The sequence below is a fragment of the Acomys minous genome (assembly GCF_964271855.1).
Source record: "Acomys minous genome assembly, chromosome: 17".
Taxonomy (NCBI): domain Eukaryota; kingdom Metazoa; phylum Chordata; class Mammalia; order Rodentia; family Muridae; genus Acomys; species Acomys minous.
This window is the reverse complement of record NC_140500.1, coordinates 15,175,515-15,195,585: the sequence shown is the minus strand read 5'-3', so window position 1 is coordinate 15,195,585 and position 20,071 is coordinate 15,175,515. Positions and strand designations below refer to the sequence as shown.

Genomic DNA, 20,071 nt, shown 5'->3' with positions numbered 1-20,071 from the left:
CCTCACATCTGGCTAGTGGCCACATGCTGGATTATTCAGGATTCAAATTTCAATGAGGTAGTGTCACTACACAGCGTACAATGAATTTATTCTTCTCCATTTCAAATTTATAACCCTGCCCTCTTCTGTGCCTATTATCTTCAGTCTGGGGTTGAGGGTTCGATAAAAAAAAAAAACACTTTAAAATCTTTTTACTTACATCACATTTACAAGTCTATATTTCACAACAGGACCTGGTGTGTGTAAGAGTAACACAAAGGCCTAACTGTTCTGCTTCTTCTCATCTCAAAACAGCGTTAACAGTACAGTAACGTTAGTAAGAGAGCCCTTCCCCTGAGCTGTGCAACCTTCTGGATAAGCCAGTACGGACATCTGGGTGGTTCATGATTATCTTATTCTGCTTTTTATAGGCCTGAAATTTTCCATAATGAGAAAAATAAAGGGATGGAGATAAGGAATACGTCTAAGGGCACCTGAATAATAACAATAATGATAATTGCTGTGAGGAATAAATGTGCTTATCGCTTTTGTTGTTAATATGATGCAGAAAGCAATTAAAAGGATCCTCTGAAGAGATTAAAGGATCACCAGCTTAAGTGAAGGTCTGACTGGAAAAACTAAAATCTACAGAATGGTCTGGTTCCCTTTGTGTAAGGGTCCGATGACTACTGAACTCATTTCTCTCTGCAGAGGTGACATTCCTCTTATGAAACAGTGCTCCCGACCAGCCATGCTGCCCTTGTGGTGGGTAGGAGCTGCATGGAAGAGGGGCAGGCTGCACGGGAGAGAACAAGCTGCTTGGTCTCCAGGAAAATCACTATGCAGTTCTCAAGGCCAATGAACAACAGTTTCGGACAGATTACTAAATTTAAAACTTTTACATTTAAAATAAAGCAAATCATGGTAAAAGCTCATTTGTAACTAAATCCTGAACAGATGAAAAAAAATTTAGGTGATTCCAAAAGATAACGTTTATACTTTAAAACTAAGCAGTCATTAATTATATCAGGCAACTCCTGAGAGTGTTTCACTGTATTACCTCACACCAGTTTAATTAGCTAAACTGAAATTAGACTGCTGTCATTTCTAAAATCTAACTCCAAATCTAAACTAGAGTCTGCAGTGGCTCAGCAGCTACCACCGTGCTGTGGTGTGGGGTTCAGCATTCTGAGGCAGTTCCAAACCCTGTTAGCCACACTGAGAGTACAGGCGATAACAGGCAATAGATGTGAGCTAACTATAACACAATGTGAACTAAGTAATGGCAGACTTCTTACAGACAACACATCCAACTTTTCAGCAGCTTCATCAGCTAATTACATGTCAAGACAGACTTACCCATGAAATCTTGGAGTGCTGCCCGTCAACTACCAAAACTGCTTCTATGCAACTTCACCTGACCAGACATGTTGAAGCAACATGTGACAACAGAACAGCTGGAATGGCGATGCTACAAAGCTCCACACCGTGTATTTAAATTATGCTCTCAATCAGTGGTTTTCAACATGTGGGTCATGACCCTTTTGGAGTGGCATATCAGATAGATATCCTGCATTTCAGCTGTTTACCTATGATTCGTAGTAGTAGCAAAATTACGGTTATGAAGTAACAATACAATAATTTTATGGTTGGGGCCACAACATGAAGACCTATATTAAAGGGCCGCAGCATTAGGAAGGTTGAAAACCACTACTCTAAATGAATAATTGCACTTTAAATACTCCAGTCAATATAGAAAGAAAGCACACTATCAAAAGCGTATGAATTCAGAAAGTTGAATCAGATTTTAGAGACGTGTATCTTATCTTTGATACAACTTCCTAAGATACAAAAATGTAACTGCAGTAAAATGTCATTGTCAAAAGTAGAATAAGCTGGACTCTATTAGTTTAAAAGAATATATATATTTGGCAAGCATTAAACAACAGCTTAAAACATTTATTTAACTTAGCAGTTGTCTTAGTAATGGGGTAGACTGTATGTAGGAGCTGAAACTCTGTCCTCTGGGCACTGACGTGGCCACTGCAGTCTTGAAATCAGAGCAGCTGTGACTACCCACAGACCATCTGCATTAACACTGCCTTATAGAACGGGGTGGGGCTCACCAGGCAATTAATGAAAAAGTCATGAGTTAATAAGGCACTCTAGGAAGTAGGGTACATGAGGCCCCCTGCCTCACCCCAAGAATATATAAGCAGTTAGTAATCATTGCAGGGGAGACTCTTCTTTGGTGGGGTAACCCCTCATGCATGCTTCTGTAACAGCACAAGTTAAGCGCACAGGCTCAGGCTCACCACGCTAGACTTACAGAAATCAGTTCCTCAGCCACCTGGAGTGAATCAACCTCTGGTCACCCGCCCCATGAGAAGTCACGGACAGCTTAGCAGAAAAGAGTCTTTCAGAAAAACTGAGTTAGCTACAGCTCTCAACAAGTTGCTTTACCTTAATGGTGATTAACTGTGAAGCAAATAAAAACGAAAGGAAAAAAAAAAAAAGCCAACTGCAATCCAAATTCCTTTTAGTAATTCTCCCAAGGCAAAGTAAATTACTCTTTCTTAACCTAAGAGAGTGTTAAAATAATAAATATCAGAAATGTTATAGCTAAAAAGAATCTTAAATATTATTTGGTTCAAGTGGACATATTGGTCAAAATACAAACACTAAAGATTATGTAAATTATTTAAGTTTACTCACTTAAATATAAAATAAAAAATGGTGAGGGCCCAGTATTGTAAAATTTTCCAAAAAAGAAATTGAGTTTACCACTCTTCACTACTGAACACAGACATAAACTTCAAGATGCACACTCTACCTTATCAACAAAGTAAGGCAGTAAAACCAGGGCCCTTTTCCCTGAGATCAAAGCCCACAGAAATGACATTAGGTGGTAGCCAACTGCTTTGGGCCTTGAACATACTAGGCAAATACTATTCCACTGAGCTTTGCCCACAGCCAGGAATAAAGTACTTTAAAAAGAATAAGACTGAAACAAACAAAAAATCACTGTTAGTGGTCTTCTATTAAATACAAGATGTATAACCAAAACAGCAGATCTTTTTTAAAAAACAGTTCAAGAACAAGCTCAAAACTAGGCGACTGAGGTGCTAAGTACCAACATGCATTAGGTTGTTCTGAAACTTTATAGATGAATCTATCCAAGGTCCTAATTGAAGTGAATCTACAGGGTGTGCTGTGGCCGTTGGGAGAGTGCAAGCACACCTATCATCAAGGCTCTCTTGGTACATACTTGAGTGCCAGACTGAGTGCATAATGAGGCAACCACGGCACACAAGCGGTTGATGGACTGCTCTGGCTTCTGTAGGCTATATCACATTAAATCATGTCTCTATGACTGTATTGTATCAACAAACTTTCAATAGGAAACAATCAACAACCTTCTTATGACCCCTTTTGTACTCCTAAAAAACATAAAATGATAAAATGAAGCAAAACCATGCTTAAGACTCCAATGACAGAGTTTTTTCAATCCTTCTAAGATGTAGGGGGAAATATAAATTCACAAGCATAACACAAAGTGTGGCAAAGAGGTACAAGAGCAAAGATTCAGGAATCTAAGGGTACCATCTCAAACAGTTCTTAAACTGAACGCATAATCGATGTAAGGAACACTGAAAATGAATGTCATAAACTAGAGAAGATTCAAAAGGAAGCACTCACTGATATTTGACTTATAAAATAACAGCTTTATCTTAACAAAAGATAAGTATATTGTATTATTTCTTAATCTTAGAAACCAACAACAAGGATGAGAGCATAGGCAGGTCTATGAGTGTTCTGACAGACTTGCAAATTATGTAGCCTAAATATGTGAGCAAAGAATTCCTTTAAAAAGAAATCTGAATACATGGAAAAGAAATTTCCTTATTAGGTTATTAATAAAGCAGAGGAAGCTGCCATTAGAGGAAAACACAGCCCAGCAATTGCAGGTTCAGAATATGAAAGAGAACATTCACCAGCTGCCAAGTTTTCAACACACTAGCTCGGTACCAAAGATTCTAATAATTTGTCTGTCTCCACCCCCCCCCACAAAAAAAAACAATGCCAGGTATAATCAGATCTGGATGACACAACCTACAGATACTGCATTATCAAAGTAAAGCAACTTACAATAAGAGATTTCAAATAATTTACATGTGTTCAAGAAGACAAGAAAATTCTTTAGCTGTAACTACCAAGTACTGCAACACTGTCAGAAGAAGCTCAGAATCAAAGAGAGAGGACAAACAAAAAGCACAGTAAAAACAAGCTGTAAACCGGGCATGGTGGCGCATGCTTTTAATCCCAGCACTCGGAAGGCAGAGGCAGTCAGATCGCTGTGAGTTCAAGGCCAGCCTGGTCTACAAAGTGACTCCAGGATAGTCAAAGCTAACACAGAGAGAACCTGTCTCAAAAAACAAAAAAACAAAAACAAACAAACAAACAAGCTATAAAGTAGTTTTAGTTATGATAATATTGTTTTGATAAAAGAATGATCAAAACTTAATTTCCTCCCCAGCTAGTTAAATGAATACACAACAAGAAAGCATCCTCAAGAAAACACAACCTAACTGGACAGCATGATGGTTGGGAGACCAAGGCAGGAAGATGGAACTAAGGCCAGTGTGGGCAATGTACAGACCCATTCTCAAAAACTAAAGTCAACAACAAACAAAAAATCAAGCTCACAGTACTTTCTTAACTTTATACCATGGCAAGGAATGCTTTAAAGTATGGATGACATGTCTTTGCTATCAATAAGGTGCAAACCATGTTTGGAGCACTGACATCTGACAAAGATGTGAATGTTGTCAAAATAACAATGGTTTTCCAGTAACTGTAAGGTCATATAAAAGAGACATAAAGGTGTTTGACATCTCCCTTTCCAGAAAAACTGAAATTTCTTTCTCATAATACAAGAAGCCCTAACACTCTAGTAGAGACTGGAAGGCTCAGGAATAAAGGGTAATGGCATAGGTCTGCCCACACAGTGACAGGAGCATTCCCAGGCAGTGCAGACACAGCAGGACAAGCACCAGCTTGCACCTTTAACCACCACCCGCAGCCACAGCAGCCACTGAGCTGAGGAAGCACTGCTCTCACCTACACATCTTTATGTGAAAGAAGCACGACGCCATTGCTTTTTTTAAGTGACATCATTAGTAGTATCTTTATCGTGCCTCTATTTGTAGAAGACGATTCTAAGTATCAAGAAAATCTAGTCTACCTTTCCATAACTCTGTAAAAAAGAAGAAGAAGAAGAAGAAGAAGAAGAAGAAGAAGAAGAAGAAGAAGAAGAAGAAGAAGAAGAAGAAGAAGAAGAAGAATCTAGTCTGAAAGCTAGGGTTCTTCGTTCTTGTCCTCTGTTTCTCTGAATCCTTAATCAACATCTGTTGAAGCGGCACAACCAACATCTGCCGCTTCAACAGAAGAGAGAGAAGCAGGCCCAAGGCCCTCACTCACTGAGGGAACAAGGCCAGTGTGGACAAGTGTTGAAATGGTTGTGCCACAGAATAATTTAGTAGATAAGTATCTTTTTTTCTCAACTGTACTATATATACGATCCAAAGTAAACTCTAAGTCTTTAGAAACAAACAGGGCATCCACAGCCTAGAATTCCCATAGTCCCCTACTCCTAGGCATGACACATCTGCGAAGTTTTTTTAGAAGACAAAGCTGAAAGTGATCTTCTCATCCCTACTAGGTCAGAGGAGTACCCACAAACTGCTGCTGCATCACAAGAGTCTAACAATTAAACTTTAAAATTAACACACCTTTCCCAAAATCACAGAGTGTAATATTATCTGGAAATCTAAAGTACAAGGACGGAAACACTGTGCACACACACTTCCATAGTCACTACTAGTGTAAGGATAAAAGTGAATCCCTTTCCTCCTCAAACTATGTAAGATGATGTGGACGGAGGTGCTGTGCTTTTAAAACAACTCAGTCTGCCATCCATGAGCAACTTTACACATCGGTGTAAAAGGGGTTAATAAGCAAGGTATCAATCATCCTTGTTAGGTATAGACATACTTTAGTGTAAGGCAGGAAAATCACTGCAGCCCAGGACAACAGAGCCTGGGCAACACAGCAAAGACCAAAGAAAGACAGGAGGAAAACAAGGAACAGAAGAAAGAAGGCAGTAGAGATAAACAGAGTAACTGCTGTGTTCTAGATGTGTCTGAAAGAAACAGGCAAGAGCACTGGCATCCAACTTGTGAAAGTACACCAAAATCTCCAGAGGAAAACTGAGGAAGCCTTCCTGTATAGTTTCCTGAAAGTAAGTTTATCACTATCAAAGGGAGGTTAGATTTCATGCTGCGCACGCGCGCACACACACACACATACACACACACACACACACACACACACACACACACACACACACACAAAGCCTTGTGCATGTTAAGCAAGGAGACAAATAACAGCACAAGAAGTAGAGAAGGAGAAAGAGAACAACTGTACCACTGTATACACAATAAAAACTTTAATCAATTAATATGTGTTCATTTTATGAATAAATCCACATTTCTCTATCTGAATCCCCCTCAACTATTTGTGGCTTTGACTAAATTAATGTGTTTAAAATAATATACCTGAAAGTAAGAAGCAATACCTTTTTTTCTCAAGCCAATCAACTGCTCACAATAAACCACAGACAAAACCAAATATAGAATTTTAAAATATCTCTAGGTGAAAATAAACCAAGTATTTTTCCCCATTGTGTAAAATTTAAGACTAGACACTTCTTCTATGAAATACAAGCATTTAGCTGTTTTCCTCTATGCTCATGTAGGGTCCTTACTCGATCCACAGTGAAAAGGCTACGGTTTGATGAGTGATGTCTACTTAAGCAAACAAAGCTAGCAACCTGCCTGAAACATGAATCTATCACCTCTGTCACATTAGCACTCCCCTCCAGCTGTTACAGATCCAAATACTAACTTGTACTGTGGTGGGGGTGGTGCACCGAAACTCTAATAACAAGGAGAAACATTACACAGTCCATACAAACCCTTCTGCTAATGGAAACCAGCTGTAGGGGGAAAATGCAATTTTCAGTATTTGGGACTATTAAAGGGTTTCTTCAATTCCAAGTTTCCACTCTGGAAGGAAGGCTCTTTAATTCATTATTCCCTGAATGTCCCCAGCACTTCTCAGAACTACCAAAGTCCAAACAGTGTGCCCATAAGGTATGTTTGTGCAGGGACTGTCTATAAAGAAGTCTTTCCTTCAAAGTCATCACTTATATGAAGAAGAGTGTCCCCAAAATGACATCCCAATCCACACTCAGCATCAAGGATGTGTCATTTACAAAACATTCTGATAAAATATTTACAACTGATTATTTTCACCGTAATTCTATTTCCCACAAACTTAATTCTATCACTTGGTAAATCTTTCCCACAGGATCTGGCTAACTACTTCTCCCATATAGTTCACAAATCAATTTAAAACTTGTTTTTAATGTGGTATGGTGGCACATGCCTGTAATCCCAGCACCAAGAAGCCAACACAAAAGAATCATGGGTTTGAGACGAGCCTGGGTCTACACAGTGAAACCATGTGTCAATAAGCAAACAAATTTTTTGTTTTCATGTAACCAACTAGGTATTTAACATATTCCACTACAAAATTACACACACACACACACACACACACACACACATGCACGCACACTCCCACACCCATGCTTTGTTTTCCTGACTTAGCACTGCCAGGCTTTACCGTATGGATTTCATATAATTTTGGCTTGCAGAAAACTGGCTCTAGAAAATTCAGGCAGCAGCTTTACCTAAAATGGAGCAAATCATTCCAAAAGCTGTGACGTCCAGAAACAACAATATGCACATTTCTTACACTAACAACTCAGAGCCCCGCGGGTTGGGTGGAAGACAGCCCACTATCTAGAGATGCGAGCACTGAGGAAGGTTTCTGGAACTGATGTCCCGGAATCCCAGACAACTGTTGAGAGGCTATGTTAACCAAACTACTACTGAGCATTATAAAATTGGTTTTCAATATTTTTTTAAAAGAAAGAAAGAAACCAACCTCAATCTTGTCTGTTTTGGCGTCTCCCCAGTATATTGTGCCTTCACCATAATCCAGGGCTAAGCCATTTGGCCAGCCAAGAGAAGTGTTAACAAGAACTACTCGGTCAGAGCCATCCAGAGCAGCTCGTTCGATTTTTGGGATTTCTCCCCAGTCCGTCCAATACATATACCTACAGAAGCACATAAAAATGAGCTGAAAGTAGGTAACAAACTGAAACCCACTCCATATATCGCATTACCATCAGTCAATGCCATGGAAGGAAGAAGACAAAGAACATAGGACATAAGCCTCGGCAGAGAAGTTTCTAACGTTTATCACAGCAGTATATAAGTATACTTTCAGATCAAATTGCTCTCTGGAATTGATGAAAAATATCTCCTCCAAAATGAGACTTCATTATTACTTAATTTTTTTCTAATACATTTCTGCTTCTTCCCATGAAGTACCACTTTTGTTTGATAGCTTGTCATCTCTGGTATAGAAAGTCAGTATAAAGTCAGGTGACAAACTGAATTCCCCAAATAACTAATACTTCCTTAGCGCTAAGCAATCCCTGAGGCTCCTGGATGGCTCTATGGTATGGGTTAAACTTAGTCATAACATCTGTCACTGTATCAGCTCTCAAAATAAACTTTACAGTAAAAATAACTGTGGAAAGTACAAAAGAAAGCTGTTTCTTCCCTGGACTATATATGATGACAAAAAAAAAAGGGGGGGGGTAGAATAAGGCTATTGCCAAGGTTTGGAAAGTGAGTCACTCATGTACCAAGGAATATAAGGTAAGATAATTCTCACAATAACTACTGAAATAGGGTAAAATGAAATCTGCTGGAGAAAGGGGTGAGGGTTGTTAAAATAATTTCTTTCCACATTTTTCATGACCATGAAACAATCTGAGTAAAATCTACAGATTACACCCAAATCAACAAGGCCAACTTAATTCAGAAATACAAATTGCTCAAGATAATCAAGGAAATTTTTTAAAAAGTGGCAATTCTTTGAGACCATATTCTAATGACTACATTCTATCTGATGCAGCTATTTACTGAAAAACAGTAAGCTGCTGTCTCTAAGTACTTGGAGGAAACAGATTACTAACATCAACACTTCTTACCCAACCATGGGATCTAACACAATTGCCCGGGGCTCCTCCAAGTCCTCTGAAATCAGGATCTTCCTCATGGTCCCATTGAGCCTTGTCACTTCTATCCGGTCAGTGCCAGTGTCTGTCCAGTACAGGTTTCTTGCAACCCAGTCTACAGCAATACCATCAGGATGGGCGATCTGGGCGGTGACTACAAACTGACTGCCAGAGCCATCTATGAAGGAGCGACGGATGGCCCGCACTTCATCATCAGTCCAGTAGATGTAGCCTTCTACAGGGTCATAGTCTATGGCAATGGCATGACGGATGTCTTCTAACTGCAGAACAATGTCAGTGAAGTCTGGTGTATCCAAAGAAATCCGCCTCAAGTCTGTCCTTCGAGCTAAAAGCAATAGTTCAGTGGCACCTAAAACAATAAAGCAAAGTCAAGCAATCATCTGAAAGCCACAGACAAAATTTAGTCACTATATATAAACAATGCAGCAGGGATTAAAATCAACTGAGTTTAAAAGAACACCAACTCTCTTTAAAGTAGAACTAAAAAGTGATACTGTGGAACAGAAGAGCCAGTACAAACTGGTCCACACTTGCTTTCATTTTCTTGATAGCCCCTGGGTTATAAAGGTATATAGATAGGGTATATACCTATAAGAAGTGATAACTTAATCACCTAGTACCTAAGTATTAATGGAGGAAGAAATCTGTAGAACACAGATCCTTTACTCAAGATACATACTTTAAGAGGTCTAGAAGAGGGGCTGGGAAAACAGTAAAGCGCTTGCCTTAGAAGCATGAAGACCTGAGCCTGAACCCCTCAACCCACGTACAAAAAGCCAGTCATGGAGGCAATCTTAGCCAGGAGGCAGAGTCAGGCAGATCCCTGGGCAGCCTAGCCTAGCTGGTAAATTCTGTGCCAGAGACCTATCTCCAAAAGGAAAAAAAAGACCTGTTTCTAAGTGGATGGCACCTGGAAAGTAACACTTGAGTTGTTGAGTTTATTCTCAGGCCTCCATGTATACTCACACACATGAACAGATATGTGTATGCAAACTTTGTACATATACGCATATGGGCGGGGACATAGATAGAGGAAACCTAGGACAAGAATGTTTAAAACTGAATTTTGAAACAGAAGAAAGTTACAGTATGTAAATTATCTCTCCGTGACAGTCTTAAAGGAATACAGAGCAATACCTGACAAACCTGAAGAAAGGAAGGCTGTGGAAAAGGGAACAGTAGCGCTGAAGAGAGGGAACCTAGGAGGTGTATCAGTAGTTAAGAGTACTTGAGTCAATAAAATTTAGTTCAACTAGACAAAACACAGAGCCACTCTAAGAAAAGACTCAGCTAAATGTGCAAAGGTTGCCATAAAAATTAAAGATAAATAGATATAAAATTCAGGAAGTTACTAAGTGTGAAAGTATTCAATAAGTATCAACTAATTTATCATTAAGAATAAAGACTGAAGGCTTGATGCCCTATGAGCATATACAGGGGGAGGAGGTCCCCTCAGTCACAGTCATAGATGAGGGGAGTAGGGGGAAAGCGGGAGGGAGGGAGAAATGGGAGGATACAAGGGATGGGATAACAATTGAGATGTAATATGAATAAATTAATATATATAAAGAATGATTATAAATCAGACTTCTGAAATATTATAACATGAATTAGGATCCAATGAAAACATAACTGAAAAAACTGAAAATATTAACTCAATCTTTTTGCTTGTTTTTAATGTTCAAATAAACCACCAGCAAAATAGTCACTAAGAGGCTAATAAAAATAATATGTAAACTGTCAATATGAGCAAGGTAAAAACTTCCAGCTAAAATATGTGTCTAAGAAAGTGCTGACATATAACTTTAAGTATGAATTTGGAGTCATTGTTGCAAATGCGAGAAGAGTGACAAGTTTCAGCACTCGCTGTTGGCCTGAGGGCTGATTATACAAATTCTGAACTGGAGGACACACAACCCAAACATTGACTGCAGGGGGAGCAGGACTAACTCTGCTCAGCTCTTTGGCCCTGCTAACTGTCAAAAGAGCCAGCTCAACTTTGCAGAGAATTCACAGAACTAGTTTGAGCAAGGTGATCAAAACAATATAGGCTACTTGGTGCTAAATATGCATCTGAAATTCAAAGCTGGTTAAACACACACATCTGTACCACTGTGAGGGAGAAGATAAACCTCCACTGCTGAAATAAATCCCCATTTTCAAAGTCAAGGTACATTTCTAAACAGAAAAGCAACATTACAAAATCTCTTCTGTTTAAATTGAAACCAAATCACTGTTTACCATGGAAACCATCTGACAAGAGTCAGCCAGCTTCACCTTTGACTATGAGGATAATTTATCAATGCCAACTCATAATAAACATCCACTAAATTGACTCAAATCGCTGGCCTCCTTGCCAGGAACTCTCTCACATGCTCTGGAATGAAGGCTTCTGTTTTTCAGAGGTAGATAAAGAAGCCACTGGATATGTTAACAATTTTCCTAACCAGGTTTTGCTGGTTGCCAGAGAACGGTTATCCATAGAGGTAAGAAGGAAGAATAACACCCATATTAACAGACAGAAGAATATCAAGGCATGGTGACAGGCGTGGTGGCACACGCCTGTAATCTCAGCACTCAGGAGGCACAGGCAGGCAGATCGCTGTGAGTTCGAGGCCAGCCTGGTCTACAAACTGAGTCTAGGACAACCAAGGCTACACAGAGAAACCCTGTCTCAGGGGGCAGGGGACAAAAAAAAAAGAGAGAGAGAGAGAGAGAGAGAAAGAGACAGAAGAGCTAATGCTCTCCCAAACTACAAGCACTTGCACTGTCCTAGGCCAGCGCCCTCACCAACACACCTGCTGTCTATAGGGAATTATGAGTGAGAAGAGTGAAGTGGACTGGTTGGGAAAAAAAAAAGTTACTTTAATAGTACAATGAGGAACTTTTTCTTAATATACATTTTTCTCAGTAAATAACAGTCACAAATATCTTTTAATAGCTTAAAGAAAAATGTATCCATCCTATCTTATTCTTTATTCATAAAAGTTTAATAACTAATTTTCCTTCAGCTTTTTATAAGTGTTAAAAGTTTTACCTGCCTATTATGAGACCATAATGCTCTTTTCCCACAATACTTAATTGTGATTTCAGTGGCTATTACCTTTGGCAATGAAGAGAAAAAGTATTTTTTTTGTTTTGTTTTTCCAAAAACAGCACAGTTCTTAAATACTAAATAAATGAAATAACATAAAAATAAATGCCACAATATAAAAATGAAATAGCATAAATAAAAAATAATATAAATAAATGCCACAAAATATAAAAATGAAATCACAGTTTAAAAATGCTGCAGAACATAAGCCATCCCTGCTAATAAGCACCTGAGTGACTAGTCTCCCAGAGTGGTGCCAACTCCGTAGCTTATAGGAGAAATATAAAGCTGTTCATAAAGAACCCAGCTGCTCTCAGAACCCCCTTCCCCGCCTGGGGTAATAACCACCTTACCATCTTTGCAGGTTTTTCCATTCTCCAGCAGCTTGACCCCAGTTGGGCAAGCACACTGATAAAAAGGCTTGACTGGAGACATCAAACACAAATGGGAACAGCCACCATTATCAATTCCACATGGATTTGTAGCTGTCAAATATAAATCATACTGATTAATACCACTGATTAGGGATGACCTCACTCACTCCAGATACACAAAGGCTAACACCCATAACATGAGCAACTGTGATAAACCAATGACTACCAAATTTCAACCAGGTGCTTGACTACCAATCATCTGTAAGGACAGGAATTAATTAGTGAAACTTACTTAGCATTTTCTGTCCAGCATTTAGAAAGTGAGCTGAAACTTCTGGAGTAACTAAGACAAGCAGAAGGTCCTTGTCCTAGTCTAGTTTATAAACTTATTAGTAGGCCAAAATAAGAAACTATAAAAACAAACAAATACAGCAACAACAAAAGAAACTATGAAAATGGAAAGAAGACAAGAAAGCTAAATATTATATTGCACATTATTGACTATGAGAGGGTAGACAGCTAAGGAGGAAATTAACAATGGAGTTTAAAAATGCATGGGGCCTAGCAGGCATCCTAAGAACAGGAAGGGACATTCTAAACAGTCTGGGTGGTTTTTTGTTTGTTTGTTTGTTTTAGGGTTTTTTGTTGGTTTGTTTTTTTAAAGCTTTCAGAGTGAAAAAGGCCTTACTGTGAAGCAGTAAGGAGAACACTATGAAACAGACCGGTAAGAACATCAAAAATGGGAACAGACTGAGACAGAGGCTATGAAAGCCAAGAAATACAATGTTATAAGAACATCCCTTGGGATAAATACGAAGAAAAAGAAAAGTCCAGCAGACTCCAGGAGGGCAGGTAGGAAGGCACCCTGAAGTCCCTCAAGTATGTCTCAGGTACAGTGAGAAGGGCGTCAGTGCGAGCCACATGGAATTCTGTTTTTATTTTACTTTTTTTTTTTAGAGGCTGAGTTGAAACTTATTGGTTTGGGCCGTTGTCTACAATGTACAAGGCCCAGGGTCAGCTCTGGTACTGCGAAATAAAATTAAAAAGAAAGCAAGAGCAAGTAAGAACAAGAGACGGATGGAAAAAAGCAGACAAGATTGTAAACACTGCAGAAATGAGTATGTTCAAATTACATTCATTGAAAAATAAATATAACACAGAGAGCAACATAAGATATAAACATAAAACAGAGCATCAAAAATAATTTGGAGACTTTCTGATGACTGACCATGAGAACAGAAAGTTCACAAAGGACTAAATAAACATTTTATTTTTACATAGATTAACACGTCTATTTAAAATGCTTTTATGGACTCACACTCATCAGATTCCAATGTAACACATTCAATATTTGATTATCCACTCCCTCCCCCTCATGGAAAGAACTAACACCAAACAATCCAGGATCCAAGCAATCTTTCTTTTTGGCAATGGAAAACTATTTTAAATATCCTCAAGACACACGCCAGACATTTATTTATACACAAGCACCAAATATTTACCATTTTCATATTCTGTTTAAAACCCAAATCCATTCCTCTCTTATAAGGGGTCACTGTGAGCAGACACAGCCCCATGTCTTTGTAAAGGGTAAACAAAAACAGAAGCAAAGCTAAAAAGAAAAGTAAATAAAAGAAGTGGAGGAAAGCATACAAATGTCTTAACAGGCAGCTTATTCTGCACACTTAGGTGCTAGACTCATGATCGAGGTTAACAGAGGTTTCCTACTAAGTCAGTATTTTCTGAGTATACTCACATGAACACATTCAAACATAGTGAGAATAATATGAACAAGAAATGCATTTATGTATAAACTTAGCAAATGAGCTGTCTCAATTTTTAATTCATTTCTGTTCTCCACTTCTATTACCCCAGACCCAAAAAACAGACAAGGTATGACATGGTGAAAGGTATGCATCCACAAGGTTCTGAGTGGCATTTAACCTGACCTCTGCTTGTGTGCTCTTCTCCTTCTATTCCTCCTGCAGCCTGTGGACATGCCCTTCCTCCTCCCGGGCCTCGCTAAGCCAGAAACCAGAGTGTTACAGAGCTGTTCCAAGCTGGAATTTAAAAATCCAGATCACTTACCATTTGGCTGCCTCTGTTGGCTGAAAGCATGTATATCCATGGGAGAGAAGATGTTAGAATGGATTTCACGCAGACCCTCGCCAGTATACTTGTTGCAAGCCAAAATAGAATGCGTATTCCAGTCAGTCCAGTACAATGTGTCCTCAAATAACGTCAAAGCAAAAGGATGTGGAAGGGAACCTTTAACCACTGCCTGCCTATTAACATAAAAAGAAAAACTCAAACTTCCAGCATTTTCTATTACACCATCATCACTTAATACTGAAAAGAGTTTACACCAACACACACACATACTAAGGAAAACATACCTGTTGGTTAAATTCATCTATGAAAAACTATTTAAATGACAACTTCAAATGTTTTCAAGATGTCAAAAAAGCCAAACCAAACATTCCGAATGGTCCCTGCCTTGGCAGCAGGTGACGAACTATTTCACAAGACAGAAAAGCTCAAATTTTAACATGGCTGTCAGCCTCCCTTCTCAATAACTACCGCTGGCTCACATTTTCTATTCTGTCATGTAATTAATATCACCAGGGAAAAGGACGCAGTGAGCAGACTCCTAGGGGAGACAGTTGGCACCAGGAAGTAGACGTAAGGCCACGAGATCTCTGCCCTTCTTGATGCGCAAGAACAAAATTTGAACCCGTTTTTCAGTCTTATGATTTTAACAATTGCAACTGAAAACACATACATGATGCTAAAAGAGACAAGCCTCAATTGAGCTCCAGAAAAAGATTACAGAAATGTTACACAAAATCTAAGATATTGTTTATTTGTTTTTATTGTGCTATTATTAAACGTCTCAATTCAGGTATCTAAACAATGCACTGGCACAATATGGTCCTAACACAGAACTACAATCTCTCAAACAAAGTACATCGCATAAGAAACAGAGACTTCATCCTGAAGCCACAGCACTCTCCAGGGTCAGAGTTGTGGCAGTGTTTAGTGTTCTAGACAAAATGAAAACCGTGGTTTCAGTCAAACAAACATTTAAGACAATAAATGCTTTGATATTTTCATAAACTCATGCTCCCCAATATACAGTCTGGGGAAGGAAGGGGAAACAGACTTGACATATATGCTACTAAAGAGAACAAAGTATCAAATACATTAGAGTTTCAATTTTAGGCTCATAGGGTAACATCATGAACTCTAAAACCATCTGAAACCCACTCTCAAGGACAATTGTTACCTATGTGGAACCGGTGTCTATTACACATGAACTAGTCCTGACCCAAAGTGCCATAAATTCAAGGCAGATTTATTTTAAAAATTTAGTAGAAGACGAAGATGACAAATTTCTATTTTATAGCTTCACACTGACTACATTATCAATTTTCTCCTTGATTTCCCTTAATTTTTTTCCTTCTCTTCCTCCCCCAAAAACAAACAAAAAAAAAATGAGAAAAAAATGTTTTTCAAGTAACTGACTGTTCCTAAGGTGTTTGTTTTCTTTCCCTTTTTAAAGAGTACATTAACAATTTTATTAATAGGAGTGGTATCATAATTTAGATCCCATTTTAAATAAGCCAGTATAGTTTGCATAAGTCTTCCAAAACTGATTATCATAAGACACAAACAATTCTAAGATGATACATGAGAAATACAAATGAAAAACAAAGAATAGAAAATCTACATCACTCTTCATGATAAAGTAGCATTCATCAACATCCTAAAAACTTGCAAGTTCTGTAACAAAACCTTAAAAAGGAGAGAAAAGCCTTTTAAATTCCTTTGTACCACCTTAAATACAAGGTTAAGATTTATTCTAATAAACTAAATATAAGAAAGTAAACAGTTAAGGAAAGCAAAATCTGCCTAAAAACAATAAAAGCATGCCAGGTGGATATAAAACCCTGAACAAACTGGCCTAGGGAGCTGGCTCAGCGGTTAAGAATCCTTGTTGCTCTTGCAGAGGACAGAAGTTAGGTTCACAACCACCTACAACTCTAACTCCAGGGAGCCAATGCTGTCTTCTGACTTCTGTGGGCACCAGGTATGCACATGGGAAATAGACACACGCAGGCAAAACACTTACATAATATATAAAATAAGGAACCTAATACAAAGCTTTTTAAAGATAAACAGAATAAATCATATTATTAACCTATTTCAAAATTCATAATCTCTGAAAGAAATGAAGAGCAATAAAAATAGTAACTATGTTTACACAAAACCGCTATTCATGTTTTTCCTTTCTTCTTCTAACCTCTTAAACAAGGGTTGTTAAACTGAACAAACAGAGAGGTAAAGACAGGCTGCTCACAAGAAGCATACTGTAGGCACGTGGACACCAACAGGTTAAAAGTAAGCCATGGCACACACTCACCGTAACACAATTGGAGCAGTGCAAACAGAACACACTAAGCAGGAAAGATAAAGCACCATAAAGAAGTTTTGTGAAAAAAGGCCAAATTACAAGAACACATGGCTATAACCGTGTGCACAAAAACAGAACCTGAAACCTAATAAAATGGAAAGGAAAATCGAGTGCTTGGCACTCCATTCTCTTAACTTACATCTATAGAACATTCCACCCAATAAGATACCCTCGTTTCTTAAGTACACAAGGCTGGAAGGATAGGCGGTGGGCTATTTCTGCCTTTTGTTTTTATTGAGTCCTTGAAACTGAATTCAGGGCCTTGCATATGTTAAGCAAGTGCTCTCCACCACTGTGTTACATCCGAATTCCACACGCCAACACATTAAAGAGCTGAAATCTCAGGGGATGTGGCTCAGAAACAGAATGCTTATTAACACTCATAAGGGCCTGTATGCAATACACGCATGCATACTAATGCATGTTTTACCCGGTGACATGACAGGTTTATAACACCAGTACTCCAGGGAAATAACACTGTGAGGCCAGCGGGACAAAGTAGTGAGTCCTGCCTCATCAGCCAATAAACTCCAAAGTTATACAAAGTGTTTTTTCTGTCTAAAATAGGAATTCATCAAGCCAGGACTGGAGAGATGGCTCACTAGTTAGGAGCACTTACTGCTCTTACAAAGGACCTGGCTCATTTTCTACAACCCCATGCTGGCTCACAAGCACCCAGGTCCAGGGGATCAGATGCCCTCTTCTGACTTCCATAGGCACCATGCACACACAGGTACATACACACACATTTTGGCAAAACACTCACTCATAAAATAAATGAATCTTTTATTTTATAAAGGAAATAAAAATTGATGAGGAGCCAAGAAATTAAATTTCTTTTAAAATTTTTCACTTTCTAAATTCTTCATCATTTTCTTCTAAATAAGCAATGTGTCCCAGGACCCTAGAAGCAAAGACAGAAATATTACCTCAAATCTGAGGCCTCTCTCTGTAAGCAACCATAGATTAAGAAAGCAGTTCAAAATATGAAAAAAAAAATAAACAATAAGCAACCAATCAAATAAATCACAAGATCAGTTAACTATTGAGCTAAATCAAAGCATAAATAAAATGCATAAAAATTTATGTGTATCTGCAAAAGCAGTTATATGAGGTAAATTTAGATTACAAATGCCTCTATTAGGAGACAAAGGGCAAATTAATCTCTTTGCAACCTTCCTCAACCTGAAGGAACTAGAAAAGGAAGAACACACTAAGGTAAAAATAAATATGGGAAGACAACAAAAAATTAAGGAAGAAATTAAAAGAGAAAAGAAAAATCAGTAACACAAAAAGTTGGTTCTTTGAAAAGATTAACAAAACTGCAACCTGTTAGCCATACTAGCAAAGGGCGGGACATAAACCATGAAACTGAAAAACACCATAACTGAAAGGGAACATCATTATCATACTTATAGAAATTTTTAAAAATGTAATTACAAGGAACAATCATAAACAACTTTGTGCCAACAAATTAGTCAACTTATAAGACATGGAAACATTCCTAGAAAGAAACCAATTACTAAAATAGATTCATGAAGGAAGACAGCAGGGCTGCACAAACAAACCTGGAGGTTAGAGTAACCCTAAGAAGAAACAGCCAGCCAGACAGCATCACAGACTTAATCTACCACACAGTTACAACAAATAGATAAATAGGAATATCTGGTAACACACTCTGTGAGGACATAAAAGGAAAGGAGAAATTCCCCAACTCATTCTTAGAGGCTGGTTCTAAATTAGTAACAAAAGCATAAAGGAATCAGAAAAAAAAAACCTATATATTAAGATCCTTCATGAATAAGGTCATAAAAATCCTCAACAAAACAACATCTAATAAGAATTATAAACCATCACTAAGTAGAATTTATCCTTGAAATACAAACTTGGTTCAATAATTAATGCAATTTATAATGTTTATATTTTATAATCACAATTATTACTATAGATGTAAAATCAATAGGCAAGATCCATACTCATTCATGATTTAAAATGAAGTCAATAAACTAGGAATAAAAAAAAACTTTCTTAAACCTGAAGAAAGTACTTTACAAAAAAAAAATATATATCAACAGGAAGAACTGAGAGATGTCTTCTATTTTTCAAGGTATTACAGGATGCAGCCAATGGAATCAAGCAGAAAAGGGCCCCACCCGGATGGCAAAGGGAAGCAGTGAACTGCACTAATCATAGTTGATATGATTCTCTATAAAAAATAAACTAAGATTTGATTTTTTTAAACCCAATCTTCTTAAACCAGGTGAATTCAACAAGACTTAAGACAAATGATTCAAAATAAAAAATAATTTGTATTTCTACATATAAGCAATGAAAATTAAATGTTTTAATTTTGTTGTTAAATTATGGCTAGGAATAAAGCCTCATATGTGTAAAGTACTTGGTTCAAGCCCCAGAACCATAAAAATAAACAAAAAATAAAATAAAAAGGGCTGTCAAGATGGCTCAGGGGGTAAAGGTACTTACGAGGCAACCCTAGCAACCTGAGTTTGGTCTCCTTAACTCACATAAAAGTGAATGGAAAGAACTGACTCCTAAAAGTTGTCCTCTGAGCGCCCCACACATATAAAATATAAATTCTAAAATTCCTTTAGAATAAACAGTAACATAAAGAGGTACGAATACATAGTTCAGGGATATAGCACTATCTATCATGCATGAGGTCCTGGATTCAATTCCCAGCTCTATAAGGAAAATAATTATATTGTAACAAACAAATATATAACAATGAATTCTTTTTATGTATATACAGAGATACACTTTATAAAGAAGTTCAAGAATTATCCTACATACACACACACACACACACACACACACACACACACACACACACATCAAAATAGACCACACACTTGATCTAAATGTAAACATTAAACTAGTAAAACTCTTGGGAG

General features: G+C 37.9%; 1 protein-coding gene across 1 annotated transcript in view; it reads right to left on the bottom strand.

The window, feature by feature from the left end:
* Positions 1-20,071, bottom strand: part of LRP6 (LDL receptor related protein 6) — a 117,246-nt gene that overhangs the window by 53,604 nt on the left and 43,571 nt on the right. The window contains exons 4-7 of the mRNA XM_084765013.1: positions 14,774-14,970; positions 12,665-12,796; positions 9,170-9,566; positions 8,053-8,224 (exon numbers count right to left, since the gene is read on the bottom strand). Of these exons, the coding sequence (XP_084621139.1) occupies positions 8,053-8,224; positions 9,170-9,566; positions 12,665-12,796; positions 14,774-14,970 (898 nt within the window). The remainder of the gene's footprint in view (positions 1-8,052; positions 8,225-9,169; positions 9,567-12,664; positions 12,797-14,773; positions 14,971-20,071) is intronic.